Consider the following 18,422-nt stretch of genomic DNA (forward strand, 5'->3'; position numbering starts at 1 on the left):
TCATTACGCATGATGTTTAATGGCATACAATATGATTTTTTTATTATGACTAACAATCACGACGTGTTTTTTTATTATATTTTATCACATTTTAATACCCAGAAACGTATGGCTGAGGTACAAGAGTGAAGCTGTCCATTTTGTGCTGCATGGCCAGGGATGAAATTTAATCATCGATCTTTAGTTTTCGAATTTACACAGTTTATGATTAGTTGACTATTGTTACATCACACTATTTGGGTCATGCCACTTACTGATTCCTGAAAAATATTATTTTCATGAATCAAGACGTACCCACATAATGGCATTGTCTTATTTGATGGTACAATGCATTATATCATAGAACTCTGATACACGATGACTGCATGCCAATTTAAAACACCCCCTTCCACCAAAATGAAATGCTCCGTACATGCCTGACCTTGGCGCATGCGTGGTGTACGGGCGCCATTTTGAAACGGACTGAGCCGAAGTCAGCAAAGCAGTTTGACAGCCGCGTGAGTGTGATACTTTTATCGTACACACGGCACCTAACAACTTAGTAGCTTTCTAGATGCTGTGAACCGATGTATCCTTGTCGGAACCATATATTTCAAGCGTTAGACACTGTTTTGTGTGATTGTGCGAACATGCATGCCGTGGGGAGGGGGGCTTCCGTTTTACGCTCATTCATCGATGACGTGATGTGTTGTGTACGTGAATTTTTAGGTGAATTCTCGCAGCTCACGGGTTCGGTCAGGCTAAATACAAATTTAGATTGCATATTAAGGTGACCCAGGCAATCGAGGATCAGGTAAGTTAGCTGACATTCAATAATCAGTGAAAAATGAGAATTTGTAGATTTGCAAAAAAATTATGATGATGATAAAGTTACCGGAATATATTGATATGATTCAGGTGTAAAGATGATAATCTTGTGTTCATATATCACCAGATGCAATTTGCAAATATGTATCTGTTAGCAGCATTGATTTGTATAAAGTTGAAGGAAATAGAAGAAGGCAGAGCAAATTTTGCAAAGTATAAGTATAATTATAGTTACAGTGACAACAACATGCAACTTTGTAACAAGTTAGCTGTTCCATACAAGTCAGACAGCTGTACCTTACACTATGATAATGGTAATGAAGAAAAACAAGCACCTTAATGCCATATTGAAGTGAGAAGCCTTACCACATGTTTTCTCGTACACAACTACAGGATGGATCCAGCAAGCATGCAGGCCTTGGCAGGCCACCTGCAGAAAACCTTCTCTCCAGATGTCGGAGAGCGGCGAGCAGGTAAACCAACGTTACTCGATCTTCTGCCTAGTAACTTCTATTCCAGCTTACATAGATCACGAAATGTCACCCTATTCATCAGTGTCCTTCTGTTTATGCAGTTCATTAAGTGATCATTGTCAAATAATGCGATGTTGTAGCTTTAATACTGATAGGAAGCTTAGCTGTAGACTTGAACAACTAGTACAGTAAAATCTTCATGTTTCATGCTCATTGAGCTGGCATCAAAGGCGCAATGGTTAGATCATTAAACTTGGAACTGGAATAGGTCCCGGGTCAGATACTGTGGCCTGACATTGTGCCCTTGGGAAAGGCACTTGACTCAACTTTCCTCCCTGTACAGTGGAGTGATGCCCACAGAGCCTCTTCAAAATGTGTGCCAAAAACACACTACGGATTTGGTGCACTAATGGGCCAACATCTGCACAAAGTGAGAGCCGTAAAATTTCATGCTCATTAGCTTCCATTGTTTTACTGAGATATCAACTTTTGTATTCTAGCTGAGAAGTTTCTGGAGTCAGTGGAGGGGACCCAGAACTACCCTGTCCTGCTGCTGCACCTGGTGGAGAGTGCTGAGGCTGACATGACCATCCGGGTGGCCTCTGCCATCACGTTCAAGAACTACGTCAAGAGGAACTGGAGAATTGTGAGCATATACCTTTATGTGTTACAGGGCTCTCTCCAGCTTGAAATTTTTTTCCATCAGCCCAGGTTCATCATCGAATTTGGGGAGGGTAGCACCATGGTGTTGAGAGTGGTTGTCAGTGGTCCTTCAGACGTTTTCATATTTTTACCCAAGATTTTTGTTAATTTTGCCTGTTAAGGTTGACGGATGGTTTAAAAAAAATTCCGATAGAGCCGTGATGTGTAATACTGGGGTTCTGGTCAGTTGTTTCTCAGAAGTTGATTACTGTACTAAAAAAAACAGTATTTCCCATTTGTTCATCCTGTGCAGCACAATTGTGCCAGGTCAAATAGGTTTTACATCAATTCTGCAGCCTATGAAATCTGTCAGAAATGTGTCGAATAGTATCAGTAATTTTACAGTCCATGAAATATATAGCAAATGCACAGAAATATTTTTGTCCATGATAATGTGTATCAAAAATCTTGTACCATTGCTATAGAACCAAATTGGAAGTCATTTACATTGCACTTACATCAGTGACATGGACTTCAGAGGTGATTTTGTAAGATGTATGCCGTTGTTTCTAACAATGCTCAAGGTTATTACAACCCCCTTGACGACATGCCATCAAGGTTGCTGTTGCAGTCTGGTCACCTGTACGTTGTTCCTCTACCAGGTTGAGGATGAGCCTAACAAGGTGTCTGAGCCCGATCGTGACACGGTGAAGAGAGAGATTGTGGGTCTGATGCTGCGGATGCCTGAACAGATACAGAGACAGGTGAGAATAATATGTACTGACAGGGTAAAGCCAATGACAAGTCTGGGCAGGGATTGTGTACTTTATCTACAGTAAATATACTCTAGGAGAACGGTAATGTTGAGAGTGTGTTTGAGAATGTGTCCTGAAGTTATGTCAGAACTTGAAGGTATCGGCAGTTGGAATAGCTTCTGAAGATACAGAGAAGAATGTAAGGAGAAAAGTAAAACTACTGTAGGTTGGTGCCTGTACTGTAATTTAATGTTACAACCAGTGTTTGAACATTTAAGGAATAAGGAGGAGACAAATTGAGAAAGCATCTGTGTTCATTTGTCCATCTTTCCAGCTGAGTGATGCTATTACCATCATTGGACGTGAAGATTTCCCCGCCAAGTGGCCAGGCCTGGTCAATGAGATGGTAACAAAGTTCCAGACTAGTACAGAGTTCAACGTCATCAATGGGGTACTGCGCACAGCTCACTCCATCTTTAAAAGGTAACTTTAAACTCACTAAGGAAGCAGAGATAATTAATTAATATTATTGATATAAACAAGATTGTTGAAGAAATGTTATATACGAAGATTAGTTGAAGATAGCTGCTGTTTTGTATGTCATGCCATTAAGTTTCATGTTCTGTTGTTTTGCAGATACCGACATGAGTTCAAGTCCAATGAGTTGTGGACAGAAATCAAGTATGTATTGGACTCTTTTGCAGCCCCTTTGATGGAACTATTCAAGGTAAGAGCAACCCAATGATAGCTGTCAATAGATGTCCTTCTATCCACGATTCTAATACAAATACAAATATATGACCTTTTGAAAACACTATAACTCATACACAAGTATTCTGTTGGATATTGCTGCAAAACTAGAACTGCATTTTAGAGTAAAATGTTGTCTCAGTAATTCTAGAACTTCGGTTAATATTGGAATAAAATCTTCTCTCTGCAGGCCACCATGGACCTGGCCAACAAATGTGCCTCAGACCCAGCCAACCTAAAGGTCATCTTCAGCTCCCTCACACTCATCGCCAAGATCTTTTACAGCCTCAACTTCCAGGTAAGGACAACTCTCTGCTGGGGGAATACTGTTCCCTATTGTTTTAAAAGAAAAAAAAATGGAATATTTGAATGGGATGAAGTACAAAATGGTTGTTGTAGATTGTTCTTCTGTCTGGAAGATCTATGAGGAAGATTATCTTTATTTGTGAAACTGACAACATGTTAGAAAAAGAATTTTAAAAGGTTTTCCTGATCCATCTAATTTCTAAAACCTCAAGTCTTAGCTTCAGCTGCATCTATCTTATGGCATTCAAGTTGCATGTACAAGGAGCCTTTCCTCTGATCTAAGTCAAAGAAGTTTCAATTTGTCACAGAAATTTCATTTTATGATATAGGACCTGCCAGAGTTCTTCGAAGACAACATGCAGACCTGGATGACAGGCTTCCACACCCTGTTGCAGGTGGACAACAAGCTGCTTATGACAGATGTAAGTACTGTACTCCATATGGGGTCCTCACTGTATACACAAGCTTAGACTGTGACTCTTTCCAGTAAGCTGAGTAAGCTGAGTAAGCGATGAGCTGGGATTTGAACTCGCAACCTCTTCGTACAGAGGTCACTAACCACTGAAGTCGACTATGCACATTGCAGGGTTCACATAAAATTTTTGTATTGGATCAAATGTCTTTATAGTGGAAAAAGTTGATCAACATCCATAACATTTCTGTATCTGTATTGGTATAGCCGTTATAACCGCCCTTCGGATTAAAACACAAAAACTTTGCTGGCACGCGGCAGCTAGCTACATCATACCCAATGACTTGTTACACTCAATCTCTTCACCTGGAGTTGTTTAAAGCTTTCTAGTGATGATGCCCCAACTGTGCTTGGTGGCAACGAGTTCCACTCTACGTAGTTCATGGAAAATACAAGTTTTTTAACCCATTAACATTTGTGTTCCTCTCCTACCATTCATGTTGTCAGGATGAGGGAGAGGCGGGTCCCTTGGAGCTGATCAAGTCCCAGATCTGTGACAACGTTGCGCTGTACGCACAGAAGTACGACGAGGAGTTCCAGCCGTACCTGCCACAGTTTGTCACCGCCATCTGGCACCTCCTCATCACCACCGGGCAGCAGGTCAAGTTTGATCTGGTGAGCGCAACCGTTCCAGAGCAGGGCTCAAAATTCATTTTTGGGGGTAGGTGCACTGGTGCACCCACAGAAAAAAATTGGGTGCACAGCTCCAAATTTTGGTGCACTGCAGTGCAGATGCAGCTAGTATTTCGAGCCCTGTAGAGCATGGGATGTTTTAATAATTCAAAAACGTTCAGATACTCTATAATGTCCCACCATCTGTTTGTTTGTGTCTGTTTCTGATTATCCTTTTTCTTTAAATGTTTAATCCTTTTTCTTTCCAAAGTAATCTCTCTCCATGGTAACAATTGGATCGTTCTGTAAGACAATGAGTTACTGTATATGTAGTACAAATTTTGCCAGAGTGTGATGATAGCATTTGTTAGAAATAATAGTTTTTAGATGTGACTTACATAATGATAATTCATGGGGTTGGGTTGTGTGGTGTAACGGCATTCAGTTCAGAACCAAGAGGTCCCGGGTTTAAATCTTACCAAGTCTCCAACCTTGTGCCCTTGGGAAAGGCAGTTTACACGACTTTCCTCACTTCGCTCAGGTGAAAATGAGTATGCCAGAATTATCATTATCATGATCGTGGGCATCAGGGGAAAACCAACCATAATTGCTGCAAGTGCTAAGTCCAAACCTGTTGTTAACCCCTGCCCAGCTGGTGAGTAATGCCATCGGGTTCCTGGCCTCGGTGTGTGAGCGCCCACACTACAAACACCTGTTTGAGGACCCTGCCACCATGTCCTCCATCTGTGAGAAGGTCATCATTCCTAACATGGAGTTCAGAGGTAAGTCTAAGTATCATTGTTCTATGTGAAGAATGGTTTGAGTGCAGCTATTTTCCCTAAAACCTAATGTCGGACAGTTGCCCAAGGGTGCAGAAGTTGTCCAAAGTTAGATTATGATGTCAATCCAACTTCCGAGAGTCATCCGGGAGTCAGACACCTGCCACCCTGCTCCGCCAGTGTCGGAAGTCACATTAGGTCACGTTGCTGAAATGGTCGTAACTTAGGACAACTTCAGACAACTTCTGCTACCTTAACTAAAGCCATTTGACTCCAATACTGGACATACCTCTACCTCTACTGTGTCCTCAGACTCTGACCAGGAGCTGTTTGAGGACGACCCTGAGGAGTACATCCGGCGTGACCTGGAGGGTTCGGACATCGACACGCGGCGCCGCGCTGCCTGCGACCTCGTGCGCGGACTCTGCAAGTTCTTCGAAGCTCCAGTCACCCAGATCTTCTCAGCCTATGTCGTAGCCATGCTAACGGTGTGTGCATTTTTACATTCAAATCAAATTTTCAAATCAACCATCAAGGAATGAGGAAATGCTTTTAACACTAGATGTGCACTCTTTCTTATTAAACTCTTGCAATTGTCCAGTGATCCACAAGTGATCAAGATATTGCCAGTTACATGTACCTAGTTTGAACCCCATTCAAACGAAACCTTTCAGGAACACGCCAAGAACCCGGCCCAGAACTGGAGAAAGAAGGATGCAGCTATCTACCTGGTGACATCCCTTGCCTCCAAGGCACAGACAGCCAAACTGGGCAGTACCCAGGCCTCTGAACTGGTCAACCTGACAGACTTCTTCACCAGTCACATTGCTACAGAGCTGCAGGCTCCTAATGGTGAGTTATTGGTAGAAAGTAGTAGTTAAAATTCTTACTGAAGTTTGACAGTTTGACTAGGATTTTTTCAACCATAGGCAATGCAGATTTAGAACAATCAACATGTATAACTGCATGCCAAAGTGGCTGATTATATTACACCATACCACTCATCACAGCAGCTAAACCAGTTGTGTCTAACTCTACTTGGTATCTAATGAAGCTTCTACTACCGGTTATTTCTGCAAAAGTTTGCAGGGAAAAAACTACTTTGAAACACTTCAATTCTAAATTGTTGTGACTGGTTGCTGTACTTGTAATTAAAAGACTTGGAGGATGAGTCTTGTCATTCCATAGTAGACTTCTTTACAGATCCTCCAAAATTTTTTTTTATTGTTTACAGTGAATGAGCATCCAGTCCTGCGAGCAGATGCCATCAAGTACGTGACGACATTCCGCACACACCTGTCCCATGACCACCTGAAGGCCTGCCTCCCGCTGCTGGTGAGCCACCTGTGTGCGGAGAGCGGTGTGGTGCACACGTACGCAGCTCACTGCCTGGAGAGGCTCTTCACCACCAAGGTCAACGGGAAGCCTGTGTGAGTCCTTTGTGTGGTTTTCTCACGTTGTAGCTTAACTAGAGATTTTATACATTTCAGTACAAGGATATACTGGTGTAGAATGTCCTGATGTTAAAAGTAATTTTGAGGTTTTCAACAACATGTAGTATAGCATGAAAGTTCATCTGTGTTGGTCATGATGAAATAAAGACTAGACTTTTCTTCCAACACTGGATTTTCGGCTGACTCCTTCAACCTTGTTCAGCAAATGGACCCGTCTACTCTTGGTACGTGACGTCAGAGACATGTGACCGTAGTAGCGGGTCATACGTGCTAGATGACTTGTGTCGACCCCCGTCTCTGTTCAGGGTAGTGAATTTTTTTCTTTAACTTAAAACCTGTTTGCCTAAAGTATTGGTGTATCTGTTTCTTAAGCTGATCTGACATTACCTTTCCGACTCACACAGTATCGTGAAGTCCGATGTGGAGCCCCTGGCCGTGCCCCTCCTCACCAACCTGTTCAACGCCTTCACCCTGCCGGGGTCCCAGGAGAACGAGTATGTCATGAAGACTGTGCTCAGGACCTTCTCCCTGCTGCAGGAGTCTGTCATACGTTTCCTAGAGTCACTCTTACCCAAACTGATAGAGAAGCTTGCTGCTGTCTCTAAGGTGGGTCTGATGACATGGAAAGTCCTCTTCCTGCTCTTGTCTTATCCAGCAGCAAACTGGAGATAAGTCAGTAGGAGGATAATAGAATTATGACAAGAATGGTCCATTACCCAGTGTCTGTAAATGTGAACATTATTATTCTGTATAAATAGTTATTTGGGAAATCAAATGGGAACCGTTTTTAGTTTAAAAGTCAAATAAATTGTAATAGAGAAAAATGTATTTGAATTTACTGAAAAGATTGTCTGCTCTTAGACCCTTACAGCAAGCAATATTTTGTTTGGAGGAGCTGTAGGAAATTCATCCTGTTTTTGAGTGATCAATTAGGTTGTATCCAAATACCATTCTTTGCTTGATAATTATGAAACTTTCCTCCTGTTTCCAGAACCCCAGCAAACCCCACTTTAACCACTACCTGTTTGAGACCCTGGGCCTGGCCACCAGGATCACCTGTAAGGCCGACCCTGCTGCAGTCACCAGCTTTGAGGGGGCCTTCTTCCCTCTCTTCCAGGAGATACTGCGACAAGATGTACAAGGTAAGGCCACACCAATTTAATTTGTTGGTTCTCAGAATTGCCCGGTTATGAATCAACTCCAAAATGCTCATATTTTTGCCCCAACAGCAGAAGAAAAACTCCTTGTCTTCCTAGTTGTTACAGTTTTTCCATCTAGCAGTATTAATGTATTGGTTTGACAAAAATTATTTTATCATAAACCAGCCTGGTGTAGATTTATGGGATACCCTCATCTGGCCTGTGACAAGAAAACTGCAAAGAGCCTCAGACCTCAGACAACTTTATTAAAATATGACCCTTGCGTGTTATATCTTTTCAGAGTTTATTCCGTACGTGTTTCAAATCATGTCGCTGCTGCTGGAGATCCGGACAGACGGAATCCCCGAGTCGTACATGGGCCTGTTCCCCCACCTGCTGATGCCGGTACTGTGGGAGCGCAGCGGGAACATTCCCCCACTGGTCAGGCTGCTGCAGGCCTACCTACAGAAGGGTGCACAGGCCATCGCAGCTGCAGAGAAAATTGTACGTCTACACATGAAGTATCTGTATGAGTATAGCCGGTATAACTGCCCTTTGGCGTAACACACCAGCTTCACAGGCACACGGCGCGGCGGCAGCTGGCTATATTTACACCAAATGACTTGTTACACCTAGCCCATGAACGTCAAACTGTAAACATGGTTTAAAGCTATCTAATGATAATGCTCGTACTGTACTTAGTGCATACATGAGCATACAGTATACAGGAGTAGCAGCTCTCTTTCTGAGGATTGGTGTGACATCTGCTCAAGATCTAAAGCCTAGCATGGGTCACTTGTTCAGTTTTAGATTTAGCTATTGCATGACCACTGTATAATGATGTTCCATATGGCATCTATTCCCTTCCAGCCCAGCATACTTGGAGTGTTCCAGAAGCTGATAGCCTCCAAGGCTAACGACCACGAGGGCTTCTACCTTCTGGACAGCCTGATAGAAAACATGCCAGAGTCAGTACCTCTAAGTCTTTGGTTCACTCACAGTCTCTTTTCTGTGATGCAGTCAGTACTTGTTAACTCTGGCATGGCATCATGTTTTTAAAAAATAAAAAATTCCTTTTTGAAGGTGCACTCCAGGAGGAGAATAAAATAAAATTTCTAATTTCCGATATTTAGCTATTTACAATGATAGCATATACTAAGACACTATGACTATCATTATTAGGAACATGTTTAGTTTCCTGTATGGCTTTATAAAATTTGCCTTCTTCTTCCTCTTACAGAGCTAACTTGTCCACATACATGAAACAGATCTTCCTCCTGCTGTTCCAGAGACTACAGAGTTCTAAAACAACAAAGTTTATCAAGAGTAAGACAAAGTTTTTATCTTCCTGTATTTGTTGGTTTGTCTGCAGTGACTGGTACAGGATGTAGATTTTTACCTTGTATATTGTAAAATAACCCATGATGCCTTTGTGTTGATTATTTCAGGTTTTCTAGTGTTCATGTGCCTGTATACCATCAAGTACAATGCCACGTCTCTGGTGCAAATGGTGGATGGCATACAGCCAAAGTAAGTCAACGTTATGATCAGACAATGAGGTGTTTCACACAAGATCTGGTTACAATTACTGTAGCTTGATTTAAAATACAGACATTAAAATTTGTCTATTAGTTTACTGGTACATTGTACGTAATGTAGGTGCCTTTCTTGTGCCTGACTTTTCTGATGAGCCTCAGAGGTAAATTTTCTTCATTTCCATGGTTTAATACATGTAGCTTATCTTTACTGCATGATATGTATAAGCTGTACTGACTGGTGAAACCAATCACAGAGAAAATGTAACCTGCGTTCCTCCCCTGCCCCAGGATGTTTGGCATGGTGTTGGAGAAGTTATTCCTGCAGGATGTACAGAAGGTTTCTGGCCATACGGAGAGGAAAATCTGCGCTGTTGGCATGACCAAGCTCCTGACTGACTGTCCTGCCATGCTGGGGGAGTACCATGCACATTGGTGAGGAACCTTTCAGGACCATTGTTATCAGATGTTATTGGAATGACATGAATGTGATGCTTGATAAACTTTGAGATAGCCAGCAATTATAGGTATTGATGCGGCATTTTGTTTTGGGGTACAGTTCTCACACTCGGATAATTTATTGTAATGTGATGGGCTAACTGAAGGATGATCATCTGAACTGTTCTGATTTAAGGTCTTGTGCACAAGATTCCCCATTTAGGTGTTCATCACAAGCCTCTTACTTTCCATGCATGATATGACTGTGATACACATGTTCTCTTCCCCAGGACACCCCTGCTACAAGCCCTGATTGGTCTGTTTGAACTTCCTGAGGATGACAGCGTCCCTGACGATGAACACTTCATCGAGATTGAGGACACGCCCGGTTACCAGACGGCGTACTCCAAACTGGTTTTCTCGGGGAAGAACGACCACGATCCCCTCAACGGGGCCGTAGCAGAGCCCAAAACCTTCCTGGCACAGAGTCTGCAGAAACTTAGTACAACATGTGCTGGAAAGGTGAGATTTAACACGAACACATCATGTGAAGTAATGAAGAAATAAAATGACATTGCTTTTCCCCTACCCACCCCTGAATTGGTGATGAAACCCCCACTTTCAGAAGATAAATATCAATCACACTGTATGTTGCAAGTTGTGTATATATAGCTGTATGACAAACATATGAGAAGTCATATTAAAGGTAGAGGCAAGCAAATCTGAAACAAAACAAAATAGTTGAGTTCTTCATTTGTCAAAAGAATAATTTTTTTGAATTTGCTAATCTACATGTTTGTATATTTATTTTGGATCAGACTTACAGAGAATTTTGTTGTTTTGTCATTTCAGATTCCTGGTATGATCAGTTCAGGCCTAGATGCAAAAGCAGCCCAGTTCCTGCAGGGTTACCTACAGGCTGCTAATGTCACACTGCAGTAACATGGGAGGGACGGGGGAGGAGTTAACTGTCAGTTTGCTTGTAGCAATTAACATTTGTTGGGTTGAGAGTTACAACTGACGAGTATGCTGTATGCATTTCACAGGCACAATGTGATTGAATTCGCTTCAAGTTGGACCTGCCAAATATGAGTAGGCTTTTCTACTGTAGGTTGTGTAAATATGGCAACACACTATTTCAGATGGGAAGATGTTTTTGAAAATAACATCATTTCTGTGCTAAGCTGTATGTTAGCATGAACAATAAGAAATCCTATGTCACATATGTTATGAAGTCTCTTTCTTCTCTGTCTATATGCCCACAGGTGAAAAGTGCATACGAAGAGTATACAAATGTGCCAGTAGCAAATGAATTTGCACCACATTTGGAGGCCTAAGTTGACAATGGTAGGGAACCTTCAAGAATACTGTTACCTACAATAATGTTTCTAGGAAAGGCCATGAAATACAAATGTAAATCTAAAAGGTTTATTTGTAATGGAACATTTTTTACACAGGAAATATGTTGGTAACAAGTCCATGACTGAAAGTCTGTCCAGTGAATATATGAAAGAATATTAATGTCTTTGTCAGGCAAGCCAAGGAGGATTCTCACCTAGAAGGTACAGCAGTACAATGTATATGATAGATACCACAAATTTGTATCATGGGAGAACTAACTATAGAATAGTTATCAAGAAAAACATGTTAAGTTCTAAAACCCTTTTGTGACCTATCATGAAAGTAATTTGTATACAAATTAAAAACTATTGCTGAAGCATGACTTTTGCATCGTCAATCTTTATTGGGAATGCTTAGCAGTTAAGAAATAACATTATTGCATAATCATTTATTTCTTCTGTAATCTTGGCATTAGCCCTCCCTAGAATGGTTGAATCCCAAGAAATCCTTTTGTTACTAAACCCTGCCATCAACACTTCCCCAGTCTATTTTGTTCAGTTGTAGTTAGCCATTGATGACCAGGAGACACAGAATGGTGATGAACCCCAGATACAGGGCAGGTGTTTCGGTGCTGGCCTGTGAAAGTAATAAACAAATACATCACTTATATGCAGAGCATGAAAATGATGAAAACATAAAGATTATGTTTAGGCTAACTCATGCATGTCAAAGCAAAGGAAAATCAACATTGAACGTGCAGCATATACATGTAGCACTGCCCAAGTTCAGACAGTAGTGCACGGCATGTTCTTATAAAACTTTGTTGGCAAGACTACGTTCCTATTGGAAGTAACAGATTGAACCATTTTACTCGTAAAAAAACTCGGTATACTAGTGGTGGGAAAATCGTATTCCCCTTCCACTGGAAAGTTTCCGTGTCTTTTTTTAACCACAGGAAACACAAATTCACAGCCCAATAAAATCAGATACGGTACCCGGTGACATTCTAACATTACTAGTACGTACTTGGGCAGTTATTTCAGATTCCATCACTTCATAGACAGACACGGTCCCGCTGGACGTCCCGGCCACCAGAAGGAGCGGCTTCCCGTTAGGACTCTTATCACCGGGAACAAATCTGCAAAATACGGACAAGGTCAACTAACTGGAGACGCGGTCTGATACGGTCTCTTAGGCCATGTTGATTTGATTATATGGATGGCATCCGCGCGCGCATGAATTTTCGGCCGTTTCCAAAAAAAAAAGTTTTCAACCATACTGTAAATCGTGCAAAACAGTTGGTAAATGAGCAAAAATATACCATAAGTTGCAAGGAAAACATTTAGAAACGATACCAATGTCGTAGAATGCCAAAATCAAAGGAAAAAAGACAAAAATGTAAAGAAATGAATTCGAAGAGTAGATTATTTGCCATAACATATTCTGTGCCATTTGTTCAACCCTCATATATGACCACGTAGATTTCATAATGAAAACAACTTTTTTTTTGCAAAACTTTTTTTTATTCGCACGCGCGCATCAGTTTTGGGGCTCCCGGAGGATGTCATCCATATAATCAAATCAACATGGCCTAACTGGAGACGTGGTCTGATACGGTCTCTTATCACCCGGAACAAAGCTGCCGGGAAGACGAAATTGTGGACAAGGTCAAGACCACCCATGCGGCTACATGTAGGTCATTTCCGCTGGTCTATAGATATGGGTCATTATATCATACCCGGGCCGCGATAACGTTCGATAACGGGTTCCGGACCGGGCTGTACTTTACGGTACGGCCCGGTCCGGAACCCGTTACTCGAACGCTTCCATGGCTTCCATAAAACGATTCGAACGCGTTTCGCCCTAACCGCGTGTGCCCTTTCGAAATTCGAATACAGAATCCGGACGTTGGAACTGACGTTGTTGCATTTGAGGGTTGAGGGGCACCAACTTTTGGCTCATATTGCATTGAAAGGCGCGTTTTCTTGGGTGGGTATGATATAAATAAAATACAACACGGTGTATTCCGCATCGCCCTCGGTCCCGGCCCTCCCGCGAGTCGGATCGCCCTCCGGCCTGCGGCCGTCGGGCGATCCGACCCGCGGTCGGGCCGATACCTCGGGCGATACGGAATACCCCGTGTTGTATTCTATATATCATGGGGATCGACTATCACAAAATCATAACTATCAATTAGTAATGTATCGAATCATTGCCCAACAGTCAATACGTTATGTGGACCCTGATGTGGACATACATTTGTAGCCCGTTAACTTTCAGTCTGCCAAGGTATAGCCGTTTGGGACCAAATTTGTATTGGTTAGGCAACAGGTAGTTAGCTGACCCATAGACAGAGAAACAAGTGATGCTACCAAGTATTGGGACGTAGAATACTACGGTTTGATTCATAGGAGGTGGAGCTCACCTCATGTCCTCCACATCCGTGTCCCCGACCTGCCTGGTCCGGTACGCCTCCCCCCAGGTCAGGTCCGCCCGCCCTCCCCAGTACACGCTCTGGAAAGCGGGACGTATCTCCTCCCCGGCGTCAAGAGAGTAGATGAAGATGGACCCTGTCTTCTCCGCGGCGATGAAGAGGATTGTTTTCTTCCCCAGGTGACCCACAGTCAGTGACTGAGGCTCTGGTCCCTACAAACACACAGTATTCCGGAGTTATGTGAAAGACGGACATTGTCGTGTTGTCAGAATTCCAAACTCTAGATCTACCATGAACATGATACAAGGGGTCTGATGTGTGTTAGATAGGAGAGGTTGGGTTTGAAACTTTATATTGGTATGTACTATGAAGTAAGTTTTACTGCATGAACCTGATAATGGCAAGTGCACTTCTTACAGAAAAGAACAAAAGCCAGGGACAAGACGAAATGATACCCACCCTCTTGCACGATCTGTCGTCGAACTGATCTGTTGGCCTCTCATCCAGATACTTATACCGTGAGTTGAAGATCTCCGGGTAGAACTTCGCCTCCATCCTCTCCAGGTCGTCTCCGCTGTCCCATACCAAGGTCAGGTTCTCCGCTCGGAAGATGGACACGCCTCGCCCGCCGAACGTGTGGAGTCGGGAGAGTTTGGACGGCTCTGCGGGGTCCAACCCGTCAACCGAGCTGAACCTCAGGCAGCCTGGAATTCAACTCAAGTCAAAGTTTCGAAAGCCCTAAACCACCAACTTACATCTTACTGTCACGCACATATGTATGTAGGTACGTATATGTACACAAAACATAATTAAGACTACAACTGTATAACTGAAACGGTGTATACGCACCTAACTCGCTGTTATCGTTTATAGCTTCTTTAAGTCTTTCATTCGAAAAAGAAGACGAGAGAAGGTCCACTGAAACCAAGAATGAGACCCTTGTTAGTAGTACAACACTAAATTCTCTGTACCTGACGTACCGTCAGCGAAATTGATGTAAACTGTACAGGAAAGGTTTAATCTAAGAATGTTTGTCCCCCGCAGGTTATTCCGAAGGTCTAGAGGGTTTGCGTTTGCTGCATTCGCATACCAAACACTTTAACAATGGTATAGACTAGTATCTCTGCTAAGGCTAAGCATGAGTATGGTAGTTGAACACAAAACACTACCCGTGGACTAGCCCCCTACTCCACAAATGTGTGGCCCAAGGACAATGGACACGGAGATGGGCGCTGTCCTACAAATGTATGTATGTACACCAAACTTACTAACTTACGTTCATCAACTTCTTTCCCTTTCAGTTGCTCGTCATACAGCACGCGAGCGCCCCGGGAATTGCGGAATGACACCTTGGTGGGACTGCCTTCGTCGGCTGTCACGATGTACCCCGTGTTACCATGCACGAAATATGACATCGCGTCCGGTTGCCGAAGTCCATAGATTGGCCAATTTTGAAAGCGAATTCCTAGGTAATACACACGACACATGTTTATTTCTTTGTTTATTTGGATTTTCCACAAAGTGAAAGGGAAGGCAGAACAGGTGCATACGCACCTTTACAGGTTGCCCCCCATACAAAAAACAACAATATATACATAGTCAAAGTCATCAATATACGGCACACAAAACAGATGATGAATTAGTTAAGATAAGCATAATTCAAATACATCTAGTTATATATGAAGGAATAAATCATGTTGAAAAAGGAACTTAGTGAGGTCTTCAGGCAATGGAAGAAGTACACTCATGAGAAGTGGTCCAGGTACATGATATAATATCAGGCTGATGAGCTGCAAACTCAACAGTACAGGGGAGGTCAGAACCTAACTTATTCCAAATAAATTTCAAAAGGGATGTAGATCTATGTGTGACTGAACGCTGATGTTTTAGATCTTAAAGGATTTAGCATATGCGATCTCACACTAGCTTCTTGTGGGTTTACTGGGAAATTAAACATCACCCTGTGTTTCACTCTTTCATACATACATACGTACCTCCATCACCGTCACTTGCATCTAACGATGACTAGTACTCGCCCCAGTACTTTGTTCCCAGTGGGTAGATGTCGTCAAATGTAGCCGTAGTCATGTCAAGAACGGCAATGGCGTTGTTGGTCTGTAGATATCAATGAGGAGACCATGAACAATAGAAAACATTGCATGCTATATGGCGATCTTGATTTTCGGAAAGGAAGTGTTCGCTTATCGCTCTTATGCTCGACTAGAAAGCACCATATCCCACCTGAAGGCAGATATAGGCTTTGGACTCATCCTCATTCAATGTGATGTACTCTGGCTCCAGGGTTCGATAGAAACTACTGGAGTTGATGTTTGAGGATACTGCCAACCCCTTCAAGAGCCACCGGACACCAGAGGATTCATAGAAATCTCCTCTAAAATAAAGACATCTAAAATTAGATAGTGTTAACCACAAATGGTGGTGCGAAGTACTGATATACTTGTACGTACAGTAGGGGCATTATCATTAGATAGTTTTAAACAATGTTAAGAGTTAGGTGTTAAAGGGTTAGGTGTAACAAGTCGTTCGGTGTAATGTAACCAGCTGCCGCCGCGGCGCGTGCCTGCGAAGCTGGTGTGTTACGCCGAAGGGCGGTTACATATACCGATTATACAGATACAGATACCAAAAAGAAATGTCTGCCGCGTACAGGGCATCAAATTTTCGGAAGTCCGCCGTTCGCACGTCGGGAGTGATGACGCTACCGATGTCTTCCGACCCGAAGTCGATCAGCATCACTGTTCCCTCGGGATCCACGAAGTTTCCCGACGCATCTTCCCCTGCAGGTGCCTCGTTGCCAACCACCAACCTTCTGCAGTCTTTGGTGAATTTGACTGAATCAGGTCGACTGCCAACTAGAAGGGAATATAAAGGCATTGATTGCTCGTATTCAACTGCGCAAAAAGGTATAGCGACCCCAACCCGTTTCTTAATAGTTTCTTGCTGTCGTTTTTGTATGTACCAAAAAGACTCTAGGGTCAGAGCGAGTGAAGTTGAGAGAGTGAGATACAGACAGACAGACAGACGAAGAGAGAGACGAGAGGGAGAGAGAGAGAGAGAGAGAGAGAGAGAGAGAGAGAAATGGATACTAGAAAGATAGAACGTTTGCTGTGGCATACACACCCGGTATATCATGCACGAGGTCCATTGACGTTTGTCCATCGCTGTATGTTCTGTACACCAGCACCTTGCCGGTATCAACGAGGGATTCCCCGGTCAAAGTAACCGCCAGATGCGCTCCGCACATGTCCATGCCGATCTCCTGACCTGGCAGCTTCTGCCGATGGAGCACACGCGGAGAGGAGGGGGCGGAGATGTCGATAACGTTCAGAATCCCAGCCTTACCTGGTGCCAATGGAGATAAAAAGTCTGTCATTGTAGGATACAAGAGTTTTCTTTTACACAACCAAACTATTTACCTTGCTGACGTTTCGGTGTCTGTCAGATATCTTCCTCAAAGCTTTTGACTGGAGTTCTGCTTCTCGTCGCTATATGTAGCCGATGTAGATGGCGCTTTTGCGGCGACAACGCAGTCCCAAACGTCACCACGTATCCTATACTTTAGTTTACCAACCTGATGAAGCTATTTTCGGGAGTCTGTCATCGTATTTGACACCGTAGAGTATTTCCTACAGGAGTTTCTGGATTGACAGGAATTAGACGTCAACCAGCAATACTCGTACTGAGGCTTTACCAGGACGCGTACGTGGATGAATAGGTGCGGGTTAATCTATATTATATCAAGAATGTTGTTAAATTCTTCTCCCGACTTTGCATTTTGGCCTTTTTCCGTTTCTTTTTTCATTATGTTATGCGCTCAGGAATCCAAACATTCCCCATGTACTCCTAGTCATCTAAAACGCCTTTGAATGGTGTTTAAGATAACACTGAGCAGAAAACAACAACAGGATAAACTGGGGGAAGTATGGTAAACACGCATTTCCGTTATGTCAGTTTGAAGTCACGAACACCGCGCGATAGCATTGATCAGCCGACCTTAGCAAATAGCACGACTGACTCTGGCAATTAATTAACACAATTAATTGGAGTCGGGAGATTTGAGGACTTCGGGCAGTTTGGAGCGAGAATGTTCTGTTTGACATTTCAAAACAACAGACTTAATGAAAAACAGTCCGACTCAATAGGTGGTTGTCAAGTAATGCGATCTCCCTGTTACAGGGAGAGGTACAGTGGTTGCAAGTTCAACTTCAAAGGAAACGGTGGCCTTTAGGCGTAATTTAGTAGAGATGTCCAACACAACTATGTGCAAACATTGCGGTCACAATATAGAGCTATCTTACAATCGGGAGCCATCCTACAAATGGCCCTTGGCCCTTGTAACATGGTGTAAATATGTTGTAATGTACCAGAACTATGTTATGTGCTATGTTTTTCATATGTGAAAATAAACGAATAAAAATAGAGAACGGGCAAGACGTACTAACGTTACCTTAATAAAGAACATAC

General features: G+C 42.8%; 2 protein-coding genes across 4 annotated transcripts; one reads left to right on the forward strand and one right to left on the reverse strand.

The window, feature by feature from the left end:
- Nucleotides 1-404: 404 nt before the first annotated feature.
- Nucleotides 405-11,794, forward strand: LOC109480913 (exportin-2-like). Of its 3 annotated transcripts, none has more exons than XM_019783280.1 (22): nucleotides 405-497; nucleotides 1,201-1,280; nucleotides 1,781-1,926; nucleotides 2,585-2,686; nucleotides 3,012-3,160; nucleotides 3,314-3,404; nucleotides 3,618-3,725; nucleotides 4,063-4,155; nucleotides 4,653-4,820; nucleotides 5,470-5,599; nucleotides 5,909-6,084; nucleotides 6,271-6,448; nucleotides 6,831-7,026; nucleotides 7,455-7,656; nucleotides 8,042-8,192; nucleotides 8,491-8,693; nucleotides 9,060-9,157; nucleotides 9,430-9,515; nucleotides 9,638-9,719; nucleotides 10,016-10,159; nucleotides 10,453-10,684; nucleotides 11,015-11,794. In XM_019783280.1, exons 2-22 carry the CDS (start codon nucleotides 1,202-1,204, stop codon nucleotides 11,102-11,104), a joined length of 2,904 nt encoding a protein of 967 aa, XP_019638839.1. In that variant the 5' UTR covers nucleotides 405-497; nucleotide 1,201; the 3' UTR covers nucleotides 11,105-11,794. The 3 variants fall into 3 exon arrangements, with proteins under 3 accessions (XP_019638839.1, XP_019638842.1, XP_019638840.1); XM_019783283.1 differs by having other exon boundaries at nucleotides 483-501; XM_019783281.1 differs by lacking the exon at nucleotides 405-497 and adding an exon at nucleotides 733-793.
- Nucleotides 11,795-12,067: 273 nt separating this feature from the next.
- On the reverse strand, nucleotides 12,068-17,331 carry LOC109480871 (mesenchyme-specific cell surface glycoprotein-like). Its single transcript, XM_019783201.1, is given in 10 exon segments — nucleotides 12,068-12,139; nucleotides 12,530-12,641; nucleotides 13,929-14,149; nucleotides 14,397-14,641; nucleotides 14,787-14,855; nucleotides 15,214-15,402; nucleotides 15,932-16,052; nucleotides 16,179-16,329; nucleotides 16,606-16,810; nucleotides 17,079-17,331. Coding segments are annotated over 10 exon segments (1,638 nt in total).
- Nucleotides 17,332-18,422: the final 1,091 nt, after the last annotated feature.

Source organism: Branchiostoma belcheri, unplaced genomic scaffold, assembly GCF_001625305.1.
Source record: "Branchiostoma belcheri isolate BF01 breed outbred unplaced genomic scaffold, Haploidv18h27 scaffold53, whole genome shotgun sequence".
Classification (NCBI taxonomy): domain Eukaryota; kingdom Metazoa; phylum Chordata; class Leptocardii; order Amphioxiformes; family Branchiostomatidae; genus Branchiostoma; species Branchiostoma belcheri.

Excerpts from the sequence above, each read along its gene's own strand:
- LOC109480913 (XM_019783280.1), top strand. The coding sequence starts at position 1,202 with ATGGATCCAGCAAGCATGCAGGCCTTGGCAGGCCACCTGCAGAAAACC. Across the intron at positions 6,449-6,830 it reads AGAGCTGCAGGCTCCTAATG|TGAATGAGCATCCAGTCCTG; the intron begins GTGAGTTATTGG and ends TATTGTTTACAG. Across the intron at positions 10,160-10,452 it reads GGGGAGTACCATGCACATTG|GACACCCCTGCTACAAGCCC; the intron begins GTGAGGAACCTT and ends TCTCTTCCCCAG.